The sequence below is a fragment of the Prionailurus bengalensis genome, chromosome A3, assembly GCF_016509475.1.
Source record: "Prionailurus bengalensis isolate Pbe53 chromosome A3, Fcat_Pben_1.1_paternal_pri, whole genome shotgun sequence".
NCBI lineage: Eukaryota > Metazoa > Chordata > Mammalia > Carnivora > Felidae > Prionailurus > Prionailurus bengalensis.
In genome coordinates this window covers 43,240,956-43,267,768 of record NC_057354.1, presented here as the reverse complement: position 1 = coordinate 43,267,768, position 26,813 = coordinate 43,240,956, and the positions used below count along the sequence as shown (strand labels likewise).

The window sequence follows — 26,813 nt, the reverse complement described above, 5'->3', positions numbered from 1 at the left end:
GGGCTCCTCCAAATCGCGCCCTTGCGCTCTCACGATATCTTGTTACGTCACGGATGGTCGCCATCTTGGACTCTGGCTGAGTAATAAATTCTCCCGCACGAGAGAGCGGGCTTTCTTGACACGCGCTTTGCTGGGAGAGCGTCCGCTTCTCGGCGTCCTTCTCGCGGCCCTGCGGTCGGTGGTTTCCGCGTGGCCCGGAGCGAGGGTAGGCCCCGAGTAGCTTTTTTGCCCGGCTCCAAGATGGACGGCAGCGGGGACGGGGGAGGCCGTTCTGGGGGAGCACGTGGCGCGCCGCTGGCCTTTCCCGGGGCTGCTGGGATGGTGGAGGAGTCCGGAGGCCTCCTGCCGCCGTCGGTCAGGGAAGCTGGCGGAGGCGGGGCCGCGGCCGCCCCTGAGAGGCGCCCCCGAGGCGGCGGCGGCGGCCCAGTCTCTTCTTTCCTCGCACAGCCAGGCGGCCCCCGCTCGAGTCCCGCGTCGCCATGGCCGCGGTTCCCGAGTTGCTGCAGCAGGAGGAGGACCGCAGCAAGGTGAGGCCCTCCTCGCTCTCATGCTCCAGGACGGGAGGCCCCGCCGACCTCCCGGACCCCCACATTCCTTTCCCTGTCCCCCGGGGACTGCTCGTGCCACCGTGTCTCCCCGCGAAAAGCCTTCCACGCGGGGGTACTCGCTGGTCCCCGCGCGCCCTCTGCTTCGTCCCCTTTAAGGGCTGTGCCGGCGCTCGCTGCGGACCCGAGGCGACAACCAGAGTCTCGAGATCGGTGTCGGTAGCACGAGCCCGGGTGGCGGGTACCGAGAGCGCGCGGCGAGTCCCCGGAGCTTCTCTCTGGAGACTCGGGAATGTGCTCTCGCGTGGAAGGTTGTGAAAACTCTTAGCAAAGACTGAACGGTGAAGGTGAAATCCACCTGACATGCCGCAAATGGCATAATTTGGTGCCGTTGCCTTCAAACTCACCCCTCTCCCCCGCCCCCCTCACTTTGGGAAAGGTCTCTTTGGCCCAAATACTGGGGAAATTCCGTCAAGTCCAATCTGACGCTTGCTCCTGACAACTTTGTAAACGCCAAATGCGTCACTGCGGGAATTCTGTAATTTTTAGTAGGCGCTCTCCAATACTTACTGAACTTGGTTTTTTACTTTTAAAATTTTGCGCGTTTATGTAAACCGCCCCCGTGCCCCCTAAATCTTGAGGTCGGAAGGGTAACTGTTGCAGTAAATTCAGGGTATTATGGCCAAGTAAAGATTTAGGCCAGTCTCTGCTTATTACTGGTCATTTACACTTAAGATAGTTTGGCAATTTGTAGAGGTGGGTGCGAGCCGCGACGTTATGTGCAGATGAATCATCACCAGGAAAGTTTTTCTGACCTAAAACGAAAAAAAAAGAGTACAAGGCGCTTTCAAATGTAGGTGACCTGGAAGGCACCTTAGAGTTACACATACTTAAAAGTCAAAGACATCCTTTGATCCACAGCACGTTTGGAGACACTTTCATGTAGTCAGTAGCGAAGTTAACACAGCTAGCTGGATTCTTCCAACAAAGTTCTTGTTGTCCTGTGTGTTTAGTTTTTTCTTCTTTTTTTTTTTTTAATGTGTACATATTTTAGTGTTTATTTTTGAGACCGGGGGGGGCAGAGGATCTGAGGTGGACTCCAGGCTGACAGCGGAGAGCCCCTAGGGAGTCTGGGACTCAAAGGTGAGATCATGACCCTAGCCACCCAGGTGCCCCTCACTGCTCTGTTATTGAAATGCAGCTTTGTGTGTGACAGTAGAGTCTTGATTGGGGTAGTTTTTTTTTGAAATTTGAAATAAGTAAACTTATCTTTCTTTCTTTTTTTTTTTAACTAAGAGGTAAGTGGGAACTTGAGACCATGATTCTTTGTAAAATACAGCGGTAGTTTTGTCTATAGAAGTTTAGGTGTTGAATAGGAATTTTTTTTTTTTTTAATTTTTTTTTTCAACGTTTATTTATTTTTGGGACAGAGAGAGACAGAGCATGAACCGGGGAGGGGCAGAGAGAGAGGGAGACACAGAATCGGAAACAGGCTCCGGGCTCTGAGCCATCAGCCCAGAGCCCGACGCGGGGCTCGAACACGCGGACCGCGAGATCGTGAAGGTGTTGAATAGGAATTTTGACAGCAATTTCTATCACCTGATACCTCACCTCTTCCTCCAAAATCTGTTTTATTACAGCATTTTAAAAGGAGTTAACTCCTTCAACTATCTTCCTGTTACCACACTAGATTGTAGCTGGCTTTTAAAATAATTTTCCCACCACGCTGATGCTCCGGCAGAATTGGAAGTTTATAAAGGCTGTTTCCTGCCTGTTGGTTTTAGTGGGTGCAGGCGAGGATTATATGGAATTTTCCTGATTTTTTTTTTTTTAATTACAGAAATTGGGAAATAATAAAGCTTAGTAAAATGCTACTCTAAAACTCAGCTTTATTTTGCTTTTATCTGTGATGCTTAGCCCCGTGCTGTGGATCAAGTCTAGGTGGTTTTCACTGTTGAGCAAAAGGGAGTTTGGGACAAGTGTAAAAAAAGCCCAAACAAACAGGAAGTCAAATCTTAGGCAAACTATCCCCTTGCCATAATACAGCTTTGTTAGTCAATTGAAATTTTTTACATTTAAAACAAATTTTTTTTTAATGTTTGTTTATTTTTGAGAGAGAGAGAGCATGAGCAGGGGAGGGGCAGAGAGGGAGGGAGACACAGAATCTGAAGCAGGCTCCAGGCTGAGTTGTCAGCACAGAGCCCAATGTAGGGCTCGAACTCAACGAGCTGTGAGATCATGACCTGAGCCAAAGTCGCCGCTTAACGGACTGAGCCATCCAGGTGCCCCTGACATATTTTACATTTTTAAACTGAAAATGTTCTAAGTTTAAATATTCTGATTATTTTGGGATTTCCTTGAGGATAAGGGTTCATGGGGTTTAGGTCCACTAGTTAAGTAGGGAACATAAATGATTCTTGAGGGTTTTGAATGCTTGTACAGCAAGTGCTCTTTTTGGCTTGTTCAGCAAAACTAAAAGGAGTATTGGTTTGTATTTGGTAGCCTGATATTTCCGTTTAGTTACATCCGTTAGCTGAAGGTTTTGGGATTTGTCTCCTTTCCCCGAAAGTAGTTTATGAGAAGAGATACATGATTGATTTTGTTTTTTTAACTAGTCCTCAACTGATAGCAAAGATTATATCTTGGTCTTTAAATTCAGGAAAGTAGGTTTTTCCCAAGTTTAGTTCCTGAAAAAGTCAACTAAAGGATTAACACCATTAGGCCTTCTCTTCATGATAAACTAGTAATGAGCTTCCCTGTCCCCCAGAGTTCCCTGGTGTCCAGAGTTTTCTGTGATGGGTAGAGGAAAATAATTGGAGATTATGCGGAACCTTTTTTCTGCAACAATGATAGTTAACCCTGGCCTTTAGTCATTCTGTACTTTCTAGGTTCTCTGAGGCTTCCCTTTGCCAAAAAGTCATTAAAATAGCTGGGCAGCATGTTTGAGTTTCTACTCAGGTTCAGTGTGTATCTTTCTAAGGGTCCTCATTGATCTTGGATTTTTTTTTTTTTTCAACGTTTATTTATTTTTGGGACAGAGAGAGACAGAGCATGAACGGGGGAGGGGCAGAGAGAGAGGGAGACACAGAATCGGAAACAGGCTCCAGGCTCTGAGCCATCAGCCCAGAGCCCGACGCGGGGCTCGAACTCACGGACCGCGAGATCGTGACCTGGCTGAAGTCGGACGCTTAACCAACTGCGCCACCCAGGCGCCCCTTTTTTTTTTTTTTTAAATGATTCTTAAATTGCTACTGGACTGAAGCTTAACACAAAAGCTTTGCAAGAGCTAGGTGATACCCCTCCCCACCTACTGCTGTTACAACTTGGTCTTTCACTAGTTGGTTATATGGACTTTGGGTGGATGGTGTCTCCTCAGAGCCAGTCATTAATATTTGAGGTACTGCTCTGGTTTGCAGCGAGTTTTTCTTTAAACTGGTGTGGAAGTTGTAGGGATGCTACTCTCCTCCAGCTTGGATGGAAGAATGACCTACAATTTGTGTTAGTATAGGAACAGCCTTGAACTTTTAACAATACTATAGCAAGTCCAAACTTAGTAATTTTTGTGGACTGGAGTTTATACTAAATGACTTCATTTTTCTTTTAATTTTCTAAGCTTGGGAAGCATGACTTATCAGAGCTGCCCACACCTTAGTTCTGGATCAGTAACTTGCACACAGTGTCTTAGGATCCTCATTTGTGAATGCCACTTTAGTAGGTCATAATCTCACTTTTTTTTTTTCTTTTTTTGTGCTATGGGAAGAAATGGCCAAGGGAGAATTTTCTAGATTCTGAGGTTAAATTTTCATTTGGTGAGACTTAGATTATGTCTAATAATAGAGTTTTAGTTTAAGGTGGGATTTCTCAACCTGAGTACTATGGACGTTTTGGTCTTGGTAAGTTTTTGTTGTGGTATGTACATAGTAAATGTGTGTTTAGCAATATCCCTGGCCTCTACTAGGTGACCACTCCCTTCTCTCCAGTATCAAGAGTAAAATTACACATTGCCAAATGTCCCTTGACTGAGAATCACTTGTTAATTCTTCTCTCTAAAATGGTGTGATATGAGTGGGTTAGGTTGTGTTAGAGGCTAAATACTTAGTAAGCCTATTTCAAATCTTGTCAGGTCTAGGACTGATAAATTCTAAGGCAACAATATGCTATATAAAATATAAGCGTTGTTGACCATTTTTGAAATTAACTTTCCCCCCAGTATTGAGGAACCAAAGATGGTTAAAGGTGGTTTTCTTCAGCAGCTTCTGGGCAATTGAAGGTTACCAAGGGGCACATAAGTGTTTACCATGATGGAGTTCAGTGCCACTTTGGACAGTGGAAACCTGAGGCTCTGATGACAGCACTTGCAGGACATTTTGGGCTGGGATCCATTGAGTTACTTTTTTTTAATTTTTGAGAGAGAGACAGAATGAATGGGGGAGGGGCACAGAGCATTCCAGGCAGGCTTCTCCTGACACGGTGCAGAGCCCAACACTGGGCTCAAACTCACAACTGTGAGGTCATGACCTGAGCCGAAATCAAGAGCTGGAGGATTAACCGACTGAGCCATGTAGGTACTCCGGTTATTGAGTTACTCTTAAGAGTATCTTTCTCCTAAAAGAGGGATGTGGAAATCATCAGCTGTTTCATATCCCAAATGCAAGCCATAAATACACAGAGGGGAGTGTGTAAGTTGTAGTTGAAGGCACAAAGGAATGACTGAACTACCTTTGCTTTAGAAATTGGGTCTTTGAGGGGCGCCTGGGTGGCGCAGTCGGTTGGGCGTCCGACTTCAGCCAGGTCACGATCTTGCGGTCCGTGAGTTCGAGCCCGCATCAGGCTCTGGGCTGATGGCTCAGAGCCTGGAGCCTGTTTCCGATTCTGTGTCTCCCTCTCTCTCTGCCCCTCCCCCGTTCATGCTCTGTCTCTCTCTGTCCCAAAAATAAATAAAAACGTTGAAAAAAAAAATTTTTTTAAAAGAAATTGGGTCTTTGGCTTGACTCCCTCCCACTTCTCCTTTAACAAATTTGTTGTGATATTTTAAGGTACTACTGTGTGGTCTGGAGAGGAAGGGTAATTTTCTCAAGATAGTTGCTTATGTTAACCTGTGGTATGCGTTTTCTGCCTGAAGAGTTTACGATTTACGTCTCTTGGTGGGTCAGACCCATAAGTTTTCATTCTGGTCAGTGTGAATCATGAAGAGTACAAATGTAGGTGTTACCACTTGGAAAGCTTTTATTTGGCTTTTCCATGGAGGCAGTACAAAGCTTGAACATTGGTGCTGATGGGTCCCAGGGAACTGTTGAGTTATAAAAGTGAAGAATTGAAATCTTTGTATCAGAATGATCTGGGAAACATGTCCTACTTCTGACACAAAGCAGAAGAAATCCCACCATGAAGCAGGCGACCTCTTTGTATGCTTTTTGTGTCTCAAATTTAGATGACACAAGCTTAACCTCAGACAGTTCTATCCATGTTGCTGAACCATCTGCATTGGTGGTGAAGGTAAATTTTTTTATTCTTTTTTTTTTTTTTTTCCAACGTTTATTTATTTTTGGGACAGAGAGAGACAGAGCATGAACGGGGGAGGGGCAGAGAGAGAGGGAGACGCAGAATCGGAAACAGGCTCCAGGCTCTGAGCCATCAGCCCAGAGCCTGACGCGGGGCTCGAACTCCCGGACCGCGAGATCGTGACCTGGCTGAAGTCGGACGCTTAACCGACTGCGCCACCCAGGCGCCCCTAAATTTTTTTATTCTTAAACCTATTTCTATTTCATCTTGGGTTGATCATAAAGTAAGATCATAAGGATAAGGTTGTAAATGTTTCTGAATACTCTCATCAACATGAGTAATGTGTAAAATGTCAGGTTTCGGAGGGCTGTGGACATAGTAGACTAGGGAACTGCTGGGAGGAGTCTTGGTGGGGATGCAGAGGATTTGAGCTTTGAATGAATTTGTTGGAGCTACTTCCTCTGTAGCATTGGTGTTTTGCTTCCCAGCAAAAGATCTGTACAGATCTCAACTCATTTGTTTGTGAACTCCTTTGAAAAAATAATCCAGGTATCTGGCAAGTAGATGGATTTTTTTTAAGTTTTTTTTTTTTTTTAATGTTTATTTTTGAGACAGAGTGCAAGTGGGGGAGGGGCAGAGAGAAAAGGCGACACAGAATCTGAAACAGGCTCTGAGCTGTCAGCACAGAGCCCGATGCGGGGCTTGAACCCACGAACTGTGAGATCATGACCTGAGCCCAAGTCGGACGCTCAACCGACTGAGCCACCCAGGCACCCCTAAGTTCTTTTTTTTAATGCTTGTTTATTTTGAGAGAGTGAGAATGAATGGGGGTGGGGCAGAGAGAGAGGGAGACAATCCCAAGCAGGCTCTGCAGTTGTCAGCCCAGAGCCTGACCTATGGCTTGAGCTCACAAACCCGTGAGATCATGACCTGAGCCGAAAGCAAGAGTCACACTTAACTGACTGAGCCATCCTGGTGCACCAGTAGATGGATTTCTTGAAATGAAGGTATTTAAGCTGATAGATAATACAACTTAATCTCTTTCTGGTTCCTTGTTGGGATTTGACTGGTTCAAAGGCTTGCAGCTCTGTGAAGTGATGATTCAGTTTATCCATTCGCTGAGTGCGCTGCACTGACCTTCTTCCAAGCCTCGGTTCCTGTTCTAGGAACTCGGAGCTATGTAGCCTCTAAATGCCCTGCAGTCTGCAGTGTTCTACCGTGGACAGCTTGTGTGTTGGTAGACTACTGGTAAGAATGGTTGGTGTCAGCAGGGGTGGGGCCCTCTGGGTCCCATCTCACCAAGATGAGTGGTGGAAATCTGATCACTTGCTGCAGCCCTTTATCTAGTTTTTAAAGCATGTGACTAACTTCCATAGCTATTATCTATGTTGGTAGCCTGAGATTTTCCAGAAGTCTTTGGTTCCATTGTCTTTGAGGATTAAGATATAATATTGGCAGGCCTGAATTATAGGAAGGGGAGATCCAATTGGTGTGAGGGAGGAAGGAGGCAGGAGATGAAGACAAAGATCTATAAAAGCAGAGCTCCTACATTGCTTATAGTCCATTGAATTGTTTTTTATGCACCAGTGCTATGATGAAAAGCTGGGCTTGAATGCAGATAATAAACAGGTTTTGGTTACCTTTCAGGATGGAAGAAAACTAACAATTGGAATAGCAATACTTGAACCATAAAGAGGGTTTTGGAGGAGGATATGGCATTAGAATTTCTCTAATATAGCACTTCCTAATGAATTGGAACCATAATACAGTATGTTTCTTAAATATATTTTTTTAATGTTTTTATTTATTTTTGAGACAGAGACAGAGCATGAGCAGGGGAGGGGCAGAGAGAGAGGGAGACACAGAATCTGAAGCAGGCTCCAGGCTCTGAGCTGTCAGCACAGAGCCCGACGCGGGGTCGAACTCATGGAGTGTGAGATCATGACCTGACCTGAAGTTGGACGCTTAACCGACTGAGCCACCCAGGTGCCCCGAGTATGTTTCATAAGTATCATGTGAGTCTTGCTTTCAGAACTAATGCAGATCTAGAGTGTGTCTGCAGCTGAGCATTTTTGGATTTATTTCCTCACAAATAAGTATTGGGCTATGTAAAGTATCCTTACCTTTCTAGCTGAAATAGTCTGTTTCTTGGTTCTTGTGATCAGAATGAAAATCTGATTTACGAGGCAGGCTTCTTGCCTCCGTTTTGGCTCCATGCTGTTGACACCATTCATGGATGACTTGTCATATTGGCCCTCTCCCTGACACAAGTCTTAGTTCTGTAGGCAGTGGGAAGGATAAAGCAAAATCCTTAGGAAAAAGGAATAGTTTGAAGGGAAGACATACTGATGTCGCATGTGCTAGCGTATTCAATTCCTTACTATGTACAGAATAAGTAAGATTTATTTTTATTTCCAAGGTTTTATTTAAATTTTTTAATACTGGTTTCAGGAGTAGAATTTAGTGATTTATCACATATAACACCCAGTGCTCATCACAAGTGCTCTCCTTAATACCTATCACCCATGTAGCCCATCCTCTGCTGCAAAGCTAGTTAGATTTAATGGTTATTCAGCTAGTCCCCATTCTAGCAGAGCACAGTTACTGTGGAGATAATTTCTTTTTGTTGTGTCTTGTCGTTTTGGCTGCATGGTGCTAGTTTAAACTGGAGTCTGTAGTCCCCATAACATTGATATTTTCTGTAAGTATTTCTATTCTCCCTGTGGATTCTGAATTTCAGAATCTACCCTTCTGTGTTGTCCAGTCACATAGGTACCCTTTGCCATCTGTAAGCCATTAAACCATTTGAAGAAGGAGCTTTGCACTTGATGCTTTTGTACCAGAGTGAGTCATAAATGAAATTTGGACCAAAAGTGGTTTTTAGCAGCTCAGAGCTCTGCAGAATTGTTCTGTAACCAGTGTCAGGTGCCCCGACTGTGAAGGTGATGATCAGGTGAGGAAATGCACAGGGATTCTTAATCAGTTTTTCTCCTTTTCAGGTTCTCTTACCGCAAAATTTACATTCAGAAACTTAAATTCCATTGTTTGAGACTAGGCAAGGTTTTTATTTTATTTTTTTTAAGCTTATTTGAGAGAGCACGCAAGCAGGGGAAGGCCAGAGAAAAAGGGAGAGAGAATCCTAAGCACAGTGCAGAGCCTGATACAGGGCTTAATCTCACAAACTGTAATATGACAATCATGATGTGAGCTAAAATCAAGAGTTGGAACCTTAACTGACTGAGCCACTGGGTGTCCTGAGAGTAGATACCTTTTAATTAAAAAAAAATTCTTTTTAATGTTTGTTTTTGAGAGAGAGAGAGAGAGAGAGAGAGAGAGAGAATGCAAGTGGGGGAGGGGCAGAGAGCAGGAGAGACCTCAGGGACACAGAAATCCGAAGCAGGCTCCAGGCTCTTAGCTGTCAGCACAGAGCCTGACATGGAGTTTGATCCCATTGACCTCGAGATCATGACCCAAGCTAAGATTGGACACTTTTAACTGACTGAGCCACCCAGGTGCCCCAGAGAAGATGCCTTCTAAATTCACTTCTCAGGAGATACCTGAGGGAACTGGGAAACAAAAATTACATGCCTGCTCTCAGATAGTTCTGCAGTTTGCCTCCTTGCTGATTTAAACAGCCATTTTAGGCATTTTGATATCTGTGGCCCAAGTCAAAGACTGACATGTTGGCCTGCAGTGCTAAATAGTACTCTGAATTCTTACTTGGGATAGAGGTGGGTGAATGGGCAAAAGTATATGAAGGGATGCCATCCACTCCTTATACCCTCCATGCTGGTGATTTATTTAGCACGTACTGTGGCATCAAGCTGTGGAGAGTTAGTTTTGTTGACTAAGGAGAAGAAAGAATGCTGACCTTTTAATCACACTTGTGCTTCCGGAGTCAGGATACAGTGCTGACTTAAAAGCTTTGAACATTTCACAACTTTTTACTCCTTGATGATTTATCTTCGGTATCTGGAGGGTTATATGCTTCAATACAAGAAAGTTTATTTAACTTGTGAATGAGAACTCTTGAGTTGGTGATGGATGACCTGAATGCTTAGAATTTTGCCGGTATCCCTTTTTAGACAACTCTTTAATGCACAAATACAGACTTACTGTGCTATCTGGGCTGTTTTTGTTTGTTTTTTGATGGTTAAGACTATCATGTCAGGTGGTTGGATTTTTGTTTGAATCCCTTCCTGGGGCAGTGTATCCAGGCAAAAATGATTTCTTGCTGGAGAAGCTTAGGTCCTTGATATCCTGCTATGGTGGAAAGTCTTTTGAAACCTTTAGGGGTTTTTGCTATTTCTCTGTGTCCTCACTGCAAAAAATGAAATTTGTATGCTGACAAGAAAGGAAGGCGGTAACATAATAGTCTGGAGTTTTACCTCTGTGTGGTTGAGAGTATAGGAAGAAAGGTGAAACCAGAGTAACTTTTAAAAAAAATGTTTGTTTTTGAGAGAGAGAGGCATAGACACAGAATCTGAAGCAGGCTCCAGGCTCAGAACTGTCAGCACAGAGTCTGAGTGTGACTGGAACTCATAGCCATGAGATCATGTGGCCTGAGTGGAAGTTGGAAGCCTGATCAACCTAGCCACCCAGGCACCCTGAAACCAAAGTAATTGTTCTGTGGAACAAAAAGCAGTTGGGAAAGTCCATTGTAGCTTTGACTATAGTGCTGAAATGAATTCCATTTACTAGATTACATTCCCCTGGGGTCCTTCAATCCTAATTCACAACGTAGTCTGTGTGCAGTTTGTAGGCTCATAGAGTTTGCTTGGCTTGTAGTGAGCTAAAATGGAATTGTCAGCATGTTAAAAAAAAATTGGCTGGAAACCAGGATTTATGACTTCTTCAGGAACTGGAATCTTAGGCACCGTAGCAGTTGTTTAAATGCACCTTAGACCTGTTCCAAGGGCTACTCTACCTTTCTAGCAGTATTTCTGGACTCTTTTATACCTGGCCTACTTTATCTCCTAAACTGCCGGACACAAACATAAGATAGACAGGATGGCCAGTATTCTCTGCAATCAAATTCAGTGTGTATTTTGAGATCTTTTTCAACATATTTGCCCAGTGGTAAGTTAACAGAAGGAAGGAAGCTTTTATCAGAAATATGTCAGAGTTGTGATAAAATGAAGTGTCCCTGACCTTGGGGCTTTATCTTTGTTTGCAGAGATCTCATAAATGGACATGTGAAAATTAAGCCAAACAAGCAAATATTTCATAGGAGTCATCAAGAATTCATTTTGAAGAAGTGTTGAGGTTGAGATGTCAGGGACTGTTAAAGTATACTGTGATTTTATTAATATTTGATGTTTGAATTATTTCTTAGGGGAGAGCCACTGTTCCAGGGCTACTAGTTTTTGCAATTTAAAATTTTTCTTCGTTGCAGTGCTTAACGGGAAAGGGGGAGTACTGGCAGCTTTTAAGATAGAAAAGAGAAAGAAATAATCCATGCATTTTTTTGTGTGTGTGAATCCATTTTTTGGTGTCTTTATAGGCCTGGTTGAACCAGATTTTCTAGTTTCAGAAGTCAAACCTTGGTCTTGAACTTTTTATTTTGAGGCAAAGAATCCACCAGGACATACATACCTTTATATTCCCTGTTCTCTCATCCTCTTGATGCCAGTCTTCACTTGGCATTCTCCAGGTGCAGTAATCTAGAGTGTTGTGACATGTTATTTCAGCACTAGTTTCCTAGTTGGGTGGAAGAGGGATGAGCTGCTTATGCTGGTGCGCTGTCAGGCCATGTTTGTGTCAAGTCTTCAGATTGACCATCAGCTTGTCTGCTTTAAAAATTAGGAAATTCATTATATTTTAAGTTTAGTAGGAAAGCATTTTAGCCACTTTTTCACAACAGTGAAGTTCTTCCAGTTGTCTCCCCCCAAATTCTTAAACTGGCAAACATGTGTTTTGGGGTATTATTTTCCTCTGAATTACCAACTCACAGAATCAGTTACTTTGGCTTCCAGGGCAGTGTTTTCACACTTGTCCCTCGTGTAACCACAGTGGGATTTTATAATTCACCTCTTGTGTCTAGATTTCTCACCTCTTTGAAACAATCCCTGAATATAAATTGGTTTACTCGTGAGCTGGATTTTTCTGTCTACTCAGGAATCTCATACCACTTTACTGTTGTTCTCTATGTCTTCTCTTAGTTTCTAACTTCTTTCAGTTCTGTGTACTATCGGGTTAATGCCTTTTGAATGTTATTTGTAGTTTGGGCATTTATGTGAGAAGTTCAAGCTTTCATTCTATCTAGTTCAAGACTTCTTACTAGTACAGTTGAAGTGTTTGGTTAAATGTATTTTTCACATAGACCTAAAATCATGTAGTTGCTTTGTTCAGATTACATAAATATTTTGGACCTACCTGTCTGCAGGTTTCCCTGCAATTTCAAATAAACTTAAGAGATACCTCAGCTGACTTTGTCATAAATGATCTTTTTTTAAAAAAAATTTTTTTTTAATGTTTGTTTATTTTTGAGACAGAGAGAGACAGAGCATGACCGGGGGAGGGGCAGAGAGAGAGGGAGACACAGAATCTGAAGCAGGCTCCAGGCTCTGAGCTGTCAGCACAGAGCCCGACGTGGGGCTGGAACCCACAGACCCCGCGAGATCATGACCTGAATCGAAGTCGGACGCTCAACCGACTGAGCCACCCAGGCGCCCCAATGATCTTGTATAGAACACCTTTTAATTACTAGCCTCCATTTTTAGAAGGATACTTCTTAACACTACAGTGAAATTGAGACTAAATAGCCAAAAAATGTATTTCAGCTGAGATCTGTATCTGTGGACCTGAATGTTGATCCCTCGCTTCAGATTGACATACCTGATGCACTCAGTGAGAGAGATAAGGTCAAATTTACAGTGCACACCAAGGTAAGTGACAGAATGACTTCAGTAATCAAAGCAATGTTAGGTTACAGCCTTGTGATTCACAGTGATGAAGAGACCTCCTCAACTGAAATGGTTGCCTTTTTTTTTTTTTTTTTTTTTTTGGCAGTGTAGAACTACTGCTGAGTGAGTACATCCCTCATCTTGCTTGTAGTGAGCATCAGATAAATGCTCTTGGTTCAGCATTTTCCACTATGGTGGAGCCCTTGGGCTGTGGGTATTGCTGATATTGTATATACTCTGCTCCATGAGGAAGCCGAACCAGACAAAGTGATACAGGTGGAGCTGCCTACTAAGCAGAGCACATCTTCCACCTTTGTTTTTAATTAGCATGCATGAGAAGTGCTTGCTTTCTCCGTATTTACTAAATTATTGGCCTTTGCCCCTCCTGTTTCTTGTGATTCAGAACAATTTCCAGAGTTTTTGACAAAGGCAATATGCTAATCTGAAAAACATGGAAAGTAAATGTAATTTTGCAGAATCCATCCTTTCTGGAACATGTTCAGCCTCCTTGCTCCTTCCATACAAGTTAAAATGTATTGAATGCTCGTCTTATGCCAGGCATTGTTGAAAAGGGTTTATTTACCTTTATTTTATTCATATTTATTTAGTTTATTTATGGATTTAATTTTCTCCTCACAACAACTTTATGATGGTATCCTATTATCCCTATTTTACAGATGAGGAAACTGAGCCACATGTTTAAAGAAAGTAAATGGCTGAGGCACAATTTGAATTAGGCAGTTTGATGCTAGATACAGGCCACCTCCAGCATACAGACCTGCTGTCTGTATGTAGGGTCCTCTCCCATGTGGTTTTCTTTTAATACCTTGGTGGCTTGATTAGCATGCCTCACTCAGGAGGCAGTGTGACACCTATGTGATTATATCTGCCTAAGTTGACCTCAGGTGGAGTTTTGTGAAAAGAATTCCTTACAGAATATGTTGAATCTTAGCTATGATTTTAGTGGGAAGGTCATGTGTTGCTGCTTTTGTTCTTTACTGAGTCTCACTGAGATGTTTTATTATGCAGAATTTTCCCATAGCGCAGCCCAGGAAATCCAAACCACTTTATCAAAAAGTGGTAGTTACCAATTAACTTCTTACTCTGCTCTTTACAGACAACGCTGCCCACGTTTCAGAGCCCAGAGTTTTCTGTTACAAGGCAACATGAAGACTTTGTGTGGCTACATGATACTCTTATTGAAACCGCAGACTATGCTGGGCTTATCGTAAGTGCATTTTAGAAAATCAAACAAGTCAGTTTCTTCTACCTTATTGTTCATTTTGTTTAAAGAGACTTTTACCCACTTTTTATAAGGGGTTGTGAAAACTGATTTCATCTACCAACTAGAGCAGGTGTTATTGGTAAAGGCTAAAAACATGAGAATGGTGTTATAGCTGTGAGGTGAAGCGTAGTCTTATGACCTGTATAAGAGAAGAGGCTAAACGGTTTCATGATTTGAATCTTCCCTATCTTTGGGTTTGGGGGTTCTCTGGCACTTTCAGCCATCAAGAATTGATTTCTAGGAAAACCTCAGTAGTGCTGATGGCGTACATTCAGTAGATTTCTCAAAAGTGTTGTAGTCTGCTCAAGGAGTGAGGGAAGCCATTGTCTTTGTGTTAACAAAAGTAGTATTGAAGCCTTTGTTTGAGAATATTCTCTTCACTCAAAATTAGAGTTGTTTCCTTTGATATCTAGAGACTAATTTTGATGGTGCTTCATCAACTTCATTTTATTGCTGATTATAGTATTTACATTTTAAACTTAAATGGAAGCAGGCTGATATTATACCCTATCAGTCGTCCATCATAGGTAACCTGAACAAATGCTTGCAGTCTGAGTGCCCAGGTGTGGGGAGGAGATTTCTTTTTTATATGGCCAAAAGGAATCAGATTAAAAGAAAAACAGAGATTGACCTGTCAGCCCCACTGGGATGGCTGCCTTCTGTGCATAGGCACTGAGTAGAACACCACCAGGACAAGAATACTCTCAAGTTAATCTGCTTCTCCTACAGATTCCGCCTGCTCCTACAAAGCCTGACTTCGATGGCCCTCGAGAAAAGATGCAGAAACTGGGAGAGGGTGAAGGGTCTATGACCAAAGAAGAATTTGCTAAGATGAAGCAAGAGCTGGAAGCGTAAGTGGATTTTCTTGACAGGACGGTGTCTTTTGAGAAAAAAGTGGTGATGTGTACAGAAATCAGGAGAACCTGGCAGCTTTTCCAAAGTATGGCAGTTAATTAGTGGCCCAGTGCTGTCTTGTAAAACTACATTTTGCAGTTCGTACTTTAACTTTGATTCTCTGGGGGCCACTGACACTGGATGGACCCAGTTGTTTCCCCCCATGTAGACCATACTCGGAATGCTGGTCTGGCATAGTGAAGTAAACCTTTGTCTTTATAGATAAAGACTCTCAGGCTGCTGATAATGTACAAAGCCTTACTCCCTGTAGTTTGGTTACTGGAGTTATAACTGAAACTAGATTGCAGTGATGGCTCTTTCAAGGCAGCACTCTGAATAATAATCATATTGATGGTTTGAAAGAAGTCCAGGTTCACAGGAAGCATATTTTAACTTGGTTATAATTTATTTCAAACAAAAATGGATTCTTTATTCTCTATCACGGTTGGGGGTTTGCATTAAAGTTTCTTATGAAATTATTGTACTTCTCTCTTGACTCCCTCCCCCTTCCATAATCAGTGTGGTGCCCGTTTCAACAGCTCTCTTCTGTGCCTTGCCCTACGCATGTCGCTACTCTCTAGGGCCAGTGCTCATACGCCTCCAGGTACTAAGTCATTCCCCGCACATGGCTTGAGTGTCTATCATGGGCTGTTCTGAGCATAAAGCACTGAATGCAGCCAACTGAAGTCCTACCATTGAGAAGTTTACAGTGATCTTGAATACCTAGATTGAGATGAAGTCACTTTATAATGTCTAATAATTCTAAGGCTTAGTAGATAGACTTCAGTGCTATGTACGTGGCTACAGGATTAAAGGGTTTTCATTATTTTACAGAAACCATGTTCTGTGGCTGCTAAATACTAGCACTGATTGCATGTAGGTTTGGACTTTTTGTAGACTTGCTCAACTCTGGTTATACTTTACTTTTGCCCTTCTTTGGGTTCATTCCACAGATTCCCAATTGGCAAATGCCGTATTACCTAATTAGATATAAAGTTATACCAAAATGTTTTGGTCCAGTTCAGGTGTTTCACTTAGTGGTATGAAGCAGAACAGTGATAACCAGGACCAGTATTGGTCGTTGAGTCGAGTGGTACCAGTTGAATTCCTTGTGTGCTTCTCTTCCAGTGAGTATCTTGCAGTCTTTAAGAAGACTGTGTCCTCTCATGAAGTCTTTCTGCAGCGGCTCTCCTCTCACCCTGTTCTCAGTAAAGATCGCAACTTCCATGTGTTCCTGGAATATGATCAGGATGTAAGGCATTTTTGTTCCATTTCCATGATCCAGTGAAAACACACATGACCATATTTTTAAAAATATGCTTGAAGGGCCCCTGTCTGGCTCAGCTGGTATATAACATGCGACTCTTGATCTCGGTGTCATGAGTTGAGCCCCATGTTGGGTGTAGAGATTGCTTTAAAAAAAATAAAAATAAGACATGCTTGATATATTTTCTGAAAAATTGACTTTTAAAGTACTGAATTTTTTAATGGCATAATGGAATCCTTTTTTAGATGCTATTTCCCTCTGCCCCATAGATCCATTGTGTAAGACATTTTTAAAGATGCTGCTTAAAGATTTTTACTTTTTATCCCCCAGTTAATTTGGGGATTATTAAGAGGAATTTTGATTCACATTTTTTTCTCCTTGGCTACCTGTTTGTTGGAAGGAGTCATATGCTTTGCCCTTTTTTCCCAGGGTTATGTTTTTTATTACTTAATATGCGTGAGGCAAGCCCTGACTTAAAAATTCCCTCAGCATTTTTTTTTTTTTTTTAAGTTTATTTTGAGAGAGGACAAGCCGTGGTGGGGGTGGAGGGCAAAGAGAGAGAAGGAGAATCCCAAGCAGGCACTGGTGCTGTCAATGCAGACCTGACACAGGGCTCAGTCTTGTGAACTGTGAGATCATGACCTGAGCTGATACCAAGAATCAGATGCCTGACTGAGCCACCTAGGCATCACACTTCAGTATCTTCTAACCAGTGAGTTTCAATAATTTAAGGATTTAGAGGCCACAAAGACATGCCTGGCTAGCTCAGTCATAGAGCATACAACTCTTGATCTTTGGGTCATGAGTTCAAGCCCCAGCTTGGGTGCAGAGCCTACTTTAAAAAAAATAAAAATAAAGGCCAAGACTTAGTGCTAAGTAGCTTCCCAAAATAACTTTAGGTCATGCTTTTAGAAATATTGCTTGTATTTAGGTTTGGCTGTTTATTTGATATTTTAGATCTAGTGGTAAGATGGAAGTATCTTCTGTGTGTGCCTGTGTTAGTAAACAGTACCACTTAGAATGTATTTAGGGTTTTAGATTTAGAAAAATGTGTGTGCCATAAACTGTTCTTTTGGATTCCCCCCACCCAGCTAAGTGTCAGGCGGAAAAATACCAAAGAGATGTTTGGTGGCTTTTTCAAAAGTGTGGTGAAAAGTGCTGATGAAGTCCTTTTTTCTGGAGTTAAAGTAAGTGGCTTTTAGCTGTTGTAGAAAATTCTGACTTCGTGTGAATAGGTGACCTTTTATTTCTTCAGAAGAGCTATTTGTGAAACAAATGGTATTAACTTCACAGAAATGTAAATAGTTTTTTCAAATTTTGGTTATTTTTTATCTACTCATTTAATTTTCACTTATTCTCTTAAAATACCCTGTTCTCTCGAGGAGATAAGAACCTTCACACACTTAATTCTTCCATTTTCTCCTTTTCTGTAAACAAAGCAGTTGTTCAATTATTTTTAGAAAGAAAATAAACTACAGGATTAGTATTTCATGCTATTCTCCAGAACTACAGTGTCCACTTTGGTAGTCTCAGCCACATGCAGCACTTGAGCACTTAGCATGTAGTTACTTAGTATAATTAAAGAACCAGATTTTTAATTTTACCTATGTGTTGGGTTTTAAGAATTTCATAAGAAGAAAAGAATATAAAGTATTAAAAGTAGTTTCACCTTTTTTTTTTTTCTTTTAAATGTGGCTACTAGAGATTTTTTAAATAGCACATGTGGTTCACATACTTCTGTTGGACAGAGCTGTTCTAAAAGACCAAATTGACATACAAGTCTCCCATTTACCCTGGCGATAATTAATCTCTGACTCCTCAACCCCCTTCCACTGATGGTTACCGTCCACTGAGTTACCATCTTGTGTCTGACTTTTACCACTTTTGTTGAGGGCTTGGGCAGGGAGCCCAGAGTACAGGTGCTGGGTGGAGGGCGTTGTCAAAAATTTGTAACTCTAGGACTTCGTCCTTGCCGTGTTTTAAGGTGTGTCGGGCTGTCCTATACCCACACATTGCTGGATGTTTGGCATCCCTGGCTGGTATGCACCAGATTTACCCCCCATACACACAAATGTGGCTAGGTTACAATCTAGGCAAGAACCACTTCTCTACCAGGATTGCTGGATCTTAGTGCCAGAGTTTTCCTGGGCATTGTTGAATGACTCTTCAAAGTGGTTTTCTCTGTTGACATTTCTTGCCAGCACTTGGGTTTTGCCAGTCTTGGGTATGAAATGCTGTTTTGTCAGTTTGGATTTCCCTGATCCATAGAGGTTAAAGTTCTTATGGATGAACTTATGTCCTTAATGTTTCTATTGATACAAAATGCATTCATATTCTTAGGAGTTTTGCTTCTTACATATCTTCTTTTCCTCTTTTAGGAGGTAGATGACTTCTTTGAGCAAGAAAAGAATTTCCTCATTAACTATTATAATAGGATCAAGGATTCATGTGCAAAAGCTGACAAAATGACCCGATCTCATAAAAGTAAATACCATTTACCCACTAGCCACCTTAGCTTTGCTCAGTGTGCCAGCTTTGTTCATATAAAAAGAACTGTCCTTATTTCTGCAGATGTTGCAGATGACTATATCCACACTGCAGCCTGCCTGCATAGCCTGGCTTTAGAAGAGCCCACGGTCATCAAAAAGTAAGTTTTTCTTGGAAAAGCATTTTCCCTTTCTGTTAGTCAAAAACTCCTGGGTGTTATAATGAATAATGACTATAATAATTTCACTTCTGCTTTTGGGTGCCAGCTCATCAAGAGTAGATGATCGTCTCCAGCACTCAAATCTTATCTACCCTATGAATGTAGACAGATTTAAGGTGTTTGTTGGGGACTCGGGGCACTTCTATACCAAACATGGTAGCTGTTGTCAAAGCCTTTATTTTTGTTAAACTGTCTCCATTTTTTAATTGATTTGCTTTAATTTTGGAGTTGTCTCTGAATGAAGTTTGCTTTGTATGTTCTGTGGCAAATGGTGCTTTGTCTGGTAATGCCCTGGACTTAACATTTGTTTTGGTTAAGGTGGTCCTAAGGGTAATGCAATGACCCCAGTCAGATTGTTGAGCTTTTTTATATGAACTTTTCACAGTTTCTCCATCCTGAGCATTTCTGGTGTGAGGTTGTATTCTACTTAACACCTAGGGCTTGGTATAACAGGTATAACATTTCTGATTTGAAGATGGAAGACAGGCTAATAGCAGAACCCAGGTGAAATAGTAGCTTTTTGTTTTTGTTTTAAATAGTATATTTATGGCTTTGGGATACCCATGGTGGTGGCTTTTTAGAACCTGCCCTTGGTTAACACAGCTTTGGCATTGGTTAAAGACTATCTTGGGACATGGTTTCTGCATGGCAAGGTGGCTGAAGGGGCGGCAAGAGAGGCCGATAGCCATGAGTGTGGCACTGTCCGTGTGCGCCCAGTTCTGTAATCGTCCTCACTACTAGATTGTGCCAATTGGTGATGAAAGTGCTACTTTGATAAACTGATTGTAAAGCACTAAAGGCTAGGACTCCTGCATTTACTCATTCATGTCTTAAGAGTATTGATAAGGTCCTGTTTCATACATGATTTTAAGACCTTCTGCCAAAATCATGTGTATATTTTCAGGTACCTTTTGAAGGTTGCTGAGCTATTTGAAAAACTTAGGGTAAGGATTTTTATATTGGTCTTCATAATATTTTATAATCTGTAGATGTCTGCTTAGGTGATGGTGACTTTTACTTTTTTTTAATAGAAAGTAGAGAGTCGAGTCTCCTCAGATGAAGATTTAAAGCTGACAGAACTTCTCCGATACTACATGCTCAACATAGAGGCTGCTAAGGTAAGTAAGACAGGAGTTCCTGCATTGGAGTAATTCGGGACCACCTTGCCAAACTGAGAGACATTTGAATTACCATTAATTGAGTTCATTCAGGAATAGCAAGGGATTTGCAGTTTGGGGAAACACATGCTATAGCAAGGTACAGGCAAGTCTGTTCAGTGTTTGGGCTGGGCTTGTATTTAGGAGAGTGAAAAAGGGATGTCCACCCAGAGTCCAAACAGTAATCCTTTGGCTTGTATCACTTAAGAGCAGTAGGGGTGATGCTGAGTTGATCAGATAGTAATTTGGGGGGTCGTAGGATATTGGATATGGGTGTAACTGAACACACACCAAAAGGGCTATTTCTGAAGGAGAAAAGGTTTTGGGGTTTGTGAGTGTTTATTGAATTGCAGTTACTGAGTCATAAACCATTACTTACCAAAAGGCAAGACTAAGTGGTAAGCAGAATGACCATTGGGAACGAAACATGGATTCACTGGGCATAACACTAAACAAAAATATTTAAATTACTCCTGCTGAATCAGGCAATGTAAAATTAGGGAAAATAATCATTAGGAAGTAGGAATTCATTATTTCCCTTACAGTCATTTTATTTTATTTTATTCATTTGTCTTTTGGCATGTTTCCTGAGTCTTCTATTTGGATATATATATATATATATATATATATTTTTTTTTTTTTTACATTGGATTGTATCTCATTCTCTATTTTAATGGACTTAAGAGCTGATGATAAACACAGATTTTTTGAGTGAACACAAGAACACATAATTTTATGTTGAAACTCCCATATCTATCAGATTTTAAATATGGAGGTAACTTGTACTTTGCCATAGGTTGCAAATAGTCTTTATTTCAAATGAGAGCCTGGGGTTAGACTCCTCAAGGCAGGACTTGTGGGGCAGGGTTAGAGGAAGGTTCTTCCTGCCTCACTGCCTAGTTGTGTTCTAGCAGTATCACTGGATGCACCCAGTAGTGCCTGCCTGTGTTTCAGTAGAAGGTGGTTAATTTTCTGAACTTGCTTTCCGTGACTGAATCAACTAAAAAAAAATCCTTTAGTTTTCACTGTTGGGTTTTTTTTCTTGATCCATATAAAGAATTCCAAAACCTCTCGACAATGCCATAAGAATTGCTGTTCCCAGCCTAATCTTGAGATTAAAGAAAACATAAAAACATGGGAGGGGAAGGTAGAAGTGGATTAGATTGTTGCCATCTGACATTTCAGGCAGTGCACTGACATCCACGGTATTGGGCTGGTTTTTAGAGTGGTTCAGGTACTTAGTCTTCCTGTTGTGTTCTCTGGCGATTTTTCAGGATAAGTTTAACTACCATGTCCTTTGTGTTAATTTTATTCTCAGGATCTCTTATACAGACGCACCAAAGCCCTCACCGACTATGAGAACTCAAACAAAGCATTGGATAAGGCCAGGTTGAAAAGCAAAGATGTCAAGTTGGCTGAGGCACACCAGCAAGAATGCTGCCAGAAATTTGAACAGCTCTCTGAATCTGCAAAAGAAGGTTGAGCAGGGCTATTCTTTTTGCTTTTTATTTGGAAATAATTTCAAGCTCACAGAGAAAAGTTGCACAGAAAGTAAAAAGAACACCCATATATTCTTTACTTGGAGTCACCTAGCTGTCTAGTTTGCCCCTTCTGCTTCGTCTCTTGCACGTGCACCCATGCTGCCACGTTTGTGTTTATAAATACACGTGGGGTGGTCTTTTCTTTTTTAGCCATTTGAGATTAAGTTGTATGTATTATGGTCCTTTTATCCCTAAGCTTTGTTGAGTATTTGTCTTACATCCCTATAATACACTTACCCACTTTGGTAAACTTTAATACAACACACTCCAACCTGCTCTCTCTATTCTCATCTTATTGTTGGCCCTAATAATGGCTTCCCGTCTGGGGTTGCCATTAGGTTACCATTGCTCTTGTGTCTCCTCTAATTTGGAAGGAACCCTTCTCAGGCCCCCACCCCTTCACCTTTTTTTAAAATGACATTTGCCTTTTTGGAGACCATAGTCTCTACAAACAGTGTTCTTTGTTTTCAGATGGTCTATTTCTGCAACGAATAGGTTCTAGTTATGCATTTCCAACAGAATATTCTGTGAGTAATGTGTCTTTCGGGTGTCACATCTGAGGGCATGTTCTGTTCGTTTTCTCCTCATTTGTAGTGTTAATTTCTTTGCTGTATAGTTAATACCCACGTCACTAATCAACTGTGTGAGGAGACCATTTAAAAACCCTGCAGATAGTTTCTCCCTAAATTTAGACTGTGTTGAGTCTTGCCTGAGCCAGCTCCTACTGTGCTGGTTGCAGAAAGACGGTTCCCTGCTCCCCAGTTCTAGTGTTCTCTTCCCAAGCCTTTGGCATCATCATCATCCATTAAGCACAAGCCTTCCCTTCTTTTGCACATTTCCTTTCTTGTCATTGTTAGTCATGGGTTTCTATTTTTGAAAATAGTTTTTAAATTCATTATTGTAGTGCATTATTTTGGCGCTCAATTTGTCCAGACTTAGGGGGAAGCACCTTTAAGTTGGCATGTCCTATATCTTCTCTAGCCCTAGAAATCACCATTTCTTCCAGAAGTGTAGGTTCTGTTTAGTTACAGAATTGTGACAAGATTAGGGTGTTGAGTGTGCTCATTTCTCCTGGGGTGTCTCTCTAGGCCATTCAGGAGACAGCCAGGAAATGGAGGGGTGTGTAACTCTCCAGGAGTCATGGTGGCGATACAGTTCCAGTCCACAGCCGCAGGGTTCTTTTTTGCCTTATCTCATTCCAGAGTAGGGGGGATTATGGCTTAACTTTTTTGGGAGATAGTGTTCCATTTCCACAGAACAGGAGTGTAAATTGTAGTTTTCCTTATTAGGCGCAGGGCGGAGGGATGGGGTGGTCTAACCTGCAGTTCTCAGGAGCCATGGAACATGCTAGAGCAAAAGTCAAGAATGTGTCTTCCTGAATGTAATTATAGTGGTAACTGTACTTGATTCACTCCCAGACCTTGGCTTTCTGTGACAAATCCCTAGCTCATTTTAAGACTGTTTTCTCAGAATTCCCCCTTCCCCCACACCTTTGGTTCCAAAATTCAGGCATATCTGAAAACATCCTGATACTAGCAATAAGCAATAGAGTTCTTGTCCTTTGTTTTGTCTTGGCTTATGTTTTCAGTACTATAACTTAGCTGTAAGGGTCAGAGCTTCTCTGTACAGAAATCTTGCAAAAGCCATGCCACTATGCTCATGTGGCTGTCTTTTGGATTCTTTTGAAGGAATCTTCTTGCTGCCATAGTAAAATAAATTCTTGTCCTTTGTTTAATTAGCTAATTTTAGGTTTTTGAGAACAAACTTCAAAACTGTGGAGTTGAAATCTTAGATTATTATATAGGTCAAAGTTTGGTAGCTCTGACAACTTTAGAGAGGATTAAGGAAAAACTACAAAACTTTAAAGTGGTGCCAATTTAGGCCTGTCCTGATTGCCTAAGGTTTGTCCATGTGTTGTTGGATTTTTATCCTCTTTATTCAAAGCGTAAGCCTGGGTGTACTATATTTAAAAGTACAGTGTTCTATAGGATACTGCGATGAATGGATCTTAACCTGTTTACCTCTAATCCGAGTTCTTTCTAAACTTCATAGCTGAACTGATGAGTTAGTTGAATGAGCATGGTACAAGTGATAGTGTGGGCAGGCATCATGGGTGGTCTGACAGGTTAGTGTTGAGTCCTGGTCCTGGGTGCAGGCCTAGAGGCGGGAGGTGAGTTTATCTGGACATCCAGAAAGACCTGTTTACTATATCCAAGGTAGTGTTACTAACTTATCATTGTAAGTGTTCTTGAAAGTTTTTACTTTTTCATGTGGCTGCTTTCGTATTTCTTTTGGTTAGTGCTGCACAGACCTGATACAGGAGGGTATGTTTGCTCCTGAGGACTAGAGCACCAGCTTGATCTGGGAGATTTGAGCAAAGGAGTGGTGGTTCTCACTCGTGGAAAGAATCTGAGGGAGGAAGCACTTATTTTTGGCTTAGCCTGATTTCTAATGGGGCAATAGTCCTGAACAGTATTTGGCAATAGAAAGAATAGAGGTAAAGGTGGCCTGTTGTACAGATCACATCCACAGAAAAGCTGTCTGAACATGAGTGGTCATTTGAAAGTTTAAAAATAATCGTTTAAAATAGTCATTGGCACAGGTATGTATGACTCACGACCTCTCCCAGCCCTCTTTCCACAAGCACTGGGAGTTAGAGGTTTGGGGCAAGACTGACCATTTCAGAGATTCTCCTAAGTAGTCTGTGGCATTATCTGGATTTTGATGTTCAGTGATTGAGTGCGGTGTTCATTTTCAAGGCAGTGGCAGGCACGTTACTATGTTGTCCATAAAATGTCAGGTATGTGTCCCAATCACTGAGGTAATAAAAATGTGAGAAAATGTATGTATCAAAGCTTTGAAGATTGTAAGAATGATATTTGGAAGTTAAAGAAAATTGTTCAGCTTTTGCTGGTAAACTCTTTTGCAGAACTAATCAACTTCAAACGAAAGAGAGTGGCAGCATTTAGAAAGAATCTAATTGAAATGTCTGAACTGGAAATAAAGCATGCCAGGGTAAGTGTTTTCCTTCACATTAAGCCAGAAGCTTTTTAGGGTTCAAGTTCTTTCCCAGTTCACTGTCCCAGTGTCATCAGGCAGATGGGGTTTGCTTTGTGTGTGTGTTTTTAATACTTATTTTTAAGCGAGCGTGCATGAACAGGGGAGGGTCAGAGGGGAGCGGGGCAAGGGCAGGCTCCACCCTGACAGCAGCGACCCCATGTGGGGCTTGAACTCATAAACCGCAAGATCATGACCTGAGCTGAAGTTGGAAGTTCAACTGACTTGAGCCACCCAGGCGTCCCTGCGTGTGGTTTTAATCTGTAATGTAGGTGGGAGTTGTTGGAATATTTTTTTCTGCTTGCAAGCCAAAATTCTATAACTTATTGATGAAACACTGCTTTTGAGAAGAGCATATACTTGTCTTCTGATACTAATTTCTTTTTTGTTTAGGAAGGAAAAACTTCCTTGAATATTTAATGTCTAGCTTAATTTAATACAGAAAAAATGGAGAACAGTGATCCTCAATGTTAGATACACATTAGAGTCTACTTAAGGAGCTTTTAAAGACATTTTGGTGCACAGACCAATTCACTCAGTTTCTGGGCATGGCTTTTTCGGTGGTTCGTAGATACAGTTGAGTTGAGCACCAGAAATGGTGTAAGGCCCAAGACAACAGGGTCAGCAGAGAGCCACTGGAGAAGGGGGAGCAGTCACTGGCCAGTCGTCATTGGTTAAGCAGGAAGACCTTGAACATATGTGTGTATTTTGAATTTCTTAGACTGTAACATTTACTTCTTAAGTCCAAGTCCTGTTGTGTATGAACTTTTAAATTGGGGTTTTAGAGTGTCATGTATACATAAATCATAACTGTAACATTCTGGACCTTTTTAAAGTTTATTTGAGAGAGAGAATGTAAGGGAGGGGTGGAGGGGAGGTGGAGGGAGGGAATCCCAAGCAGGCTCCATGTTGTCAGTGCAGAGTCTGATGCAGGGCTCAATCTCCCAAACTGTGAGATTGTGACCTGAGCCGAGATCAGGAGCCGGATGTTCAACCAACTGAGCCACCCAGGTGCCCCTCATTTCTTTTAAAATGAGAACTTTTCTAAAGCAATTTGTGCTAGGTCCTATATGAATATTTATCATTTATAATCTCACTCATGAAAATTTGTAGCAACTTTTTATCTGGTCTTTCCAAGGCCTTCAACTTCAAAGAACAACTCTTAGATAGCATTTAGGTTAAGTCACAGTAAGCAGAATTGGTGTGAGTGCATTGAGAGCAAACCTCGGGTGGGGGAGGTGCTGGATGGCCACCACTACCTTCAGTGGTGAGCCTCTCCAGGCTGCAGTCCCAGACCCTCAGAGGGGAGGAACTTGACAGCATGAAATTGGTGTGCAGGTTGTGATTTAATAAAGAATAGGACCAACCCAGTTTGGCAGGCTTCAAATCTCTTGTGAAAAGCTTTAAGTTGGTGGGTTTGAGTTTACTTCTTACAGATATGTAGGAGGTCTGGAATGTAAAACGATTCATTGGTCTACCTTGACTTCTTTCTTCCAGAACAATGTCTCCCTCCTGCAGAGCTGCATTGACTTGTTTAAGAACAACTGATCTGCCTTTTCTCTGAATGAAGGACACAAATGTGAAAGAAAGCCAGCGTCACTTGCACTTAAATCATTACCACAGAAGATTTATTACCTTTGACTTTAGTTTAAAATTATGTGAATAAATATTTTGATTTCTAAAAATCTTAACACTTAACCATGTTGGTTTAAAAATACTTCTATTGCATGCTACTTGGACATAACTAATCCTTTCCTTATGCATTTAATACCTCAAAGTGGGCAGAATCTAAATGCTGGGTTCTCCTGTAAATTTGTCTTTAGTTCTTAAAGAGTGCAGGAAACATGTGCCTTCTGGAAACAAGTATAAGCAGTTGCCTGGCACATGTTGTCTCACTGTTTCATGTGCCCATGTCCCTACAATTTAGAGTAGGTGCCAATTACAGCAAATAAG

The 26,813-nt window shown here is 41.7% G+C and overlaps 1 protein-coding gene and 1 non-coding gene across 5 annotated transcripts; both read left to right on the top strand.

The window, feature by feature from the left end:
- The first annotated feature begins 51 nt into the window (after positions 1-51).
- SNX5 (sorting nexin 5) lies at positions 52-26,551 on the top strand. 4 transcript variants are annotated; one of them, XM_043602945.1, is made up of 14 exons: positions 100-205; positions 448-527; positions 12,830-12,934; positions 14,070-14,180; positions 14,967-15,088; positions 16,260-16,383; positions 17,490-17,585; positions 18,777-18,882; positions 18,970-19,045; positions 20,010-20,049; positions 20,137-20,223; positions 21,581-21,740; positions 24,733-24,818; positions 26,358-26,551. In XM_043602945.1, the coding sequence occupies exons 2-14, from the start codon at positions 480-482 to the stop codon at positions 26,406-26,408; spliced, it is 1,212 nt and encodes a 403-aa protein (XP_043458880.1). In that variant the 5' UTR covers positions 100-205; positions 448-479; the 3' UTR covers positions 26,409-26,551. The 4 variants fall into 4 exon arrangements, with proteins under 4 accessions (XP_043458882.1, XP_043458879.1, XP_043458881.1 ...); XM_043602947.1 differs by lacking the exon at positions 448-527 and having other exon boundaries at positions 52-205; XM_043602944.1 differs by having other exon boundaries at positions 84-205; positions 18,777-19,045.
- LOC122467431 lies at positions 7,137-7,373 on the top strand. The gene has a single exon (XR_006292958.1). It is a non-coding gene; the product is annotated as a small nucleolar RNA SNORD17 (small nucleolar RNA).
- Positions 26,552-26,813: the final 262 nt, after the last annotated feature.

Excerpts from the sequence above, each read along its gene's own strand:
- SNX5 (XM_043602944.1), top strand. The coding sequence starts at position 480 with ATGGCCGCGGTTCCCGAGTTGCTGCAGCAGGAGGAGGACCGCAGCAAG. Across the intron at positions 20,050-20,136 it reads AGCTATTTGAAAAACTTAGG|AAAGTAGAGAGTCGAGTCTC; the intron begins GTAAGGATTTTT and ends TTTTTTTAATAG. Across the intron at positions 20,224-21,580 it reads TCAACATAGAGGCTGCTAAG|GATCTCTTATACAGACGCAC; the intron begins GTAAGTAAGACA and ends TTTTATTCTCAG.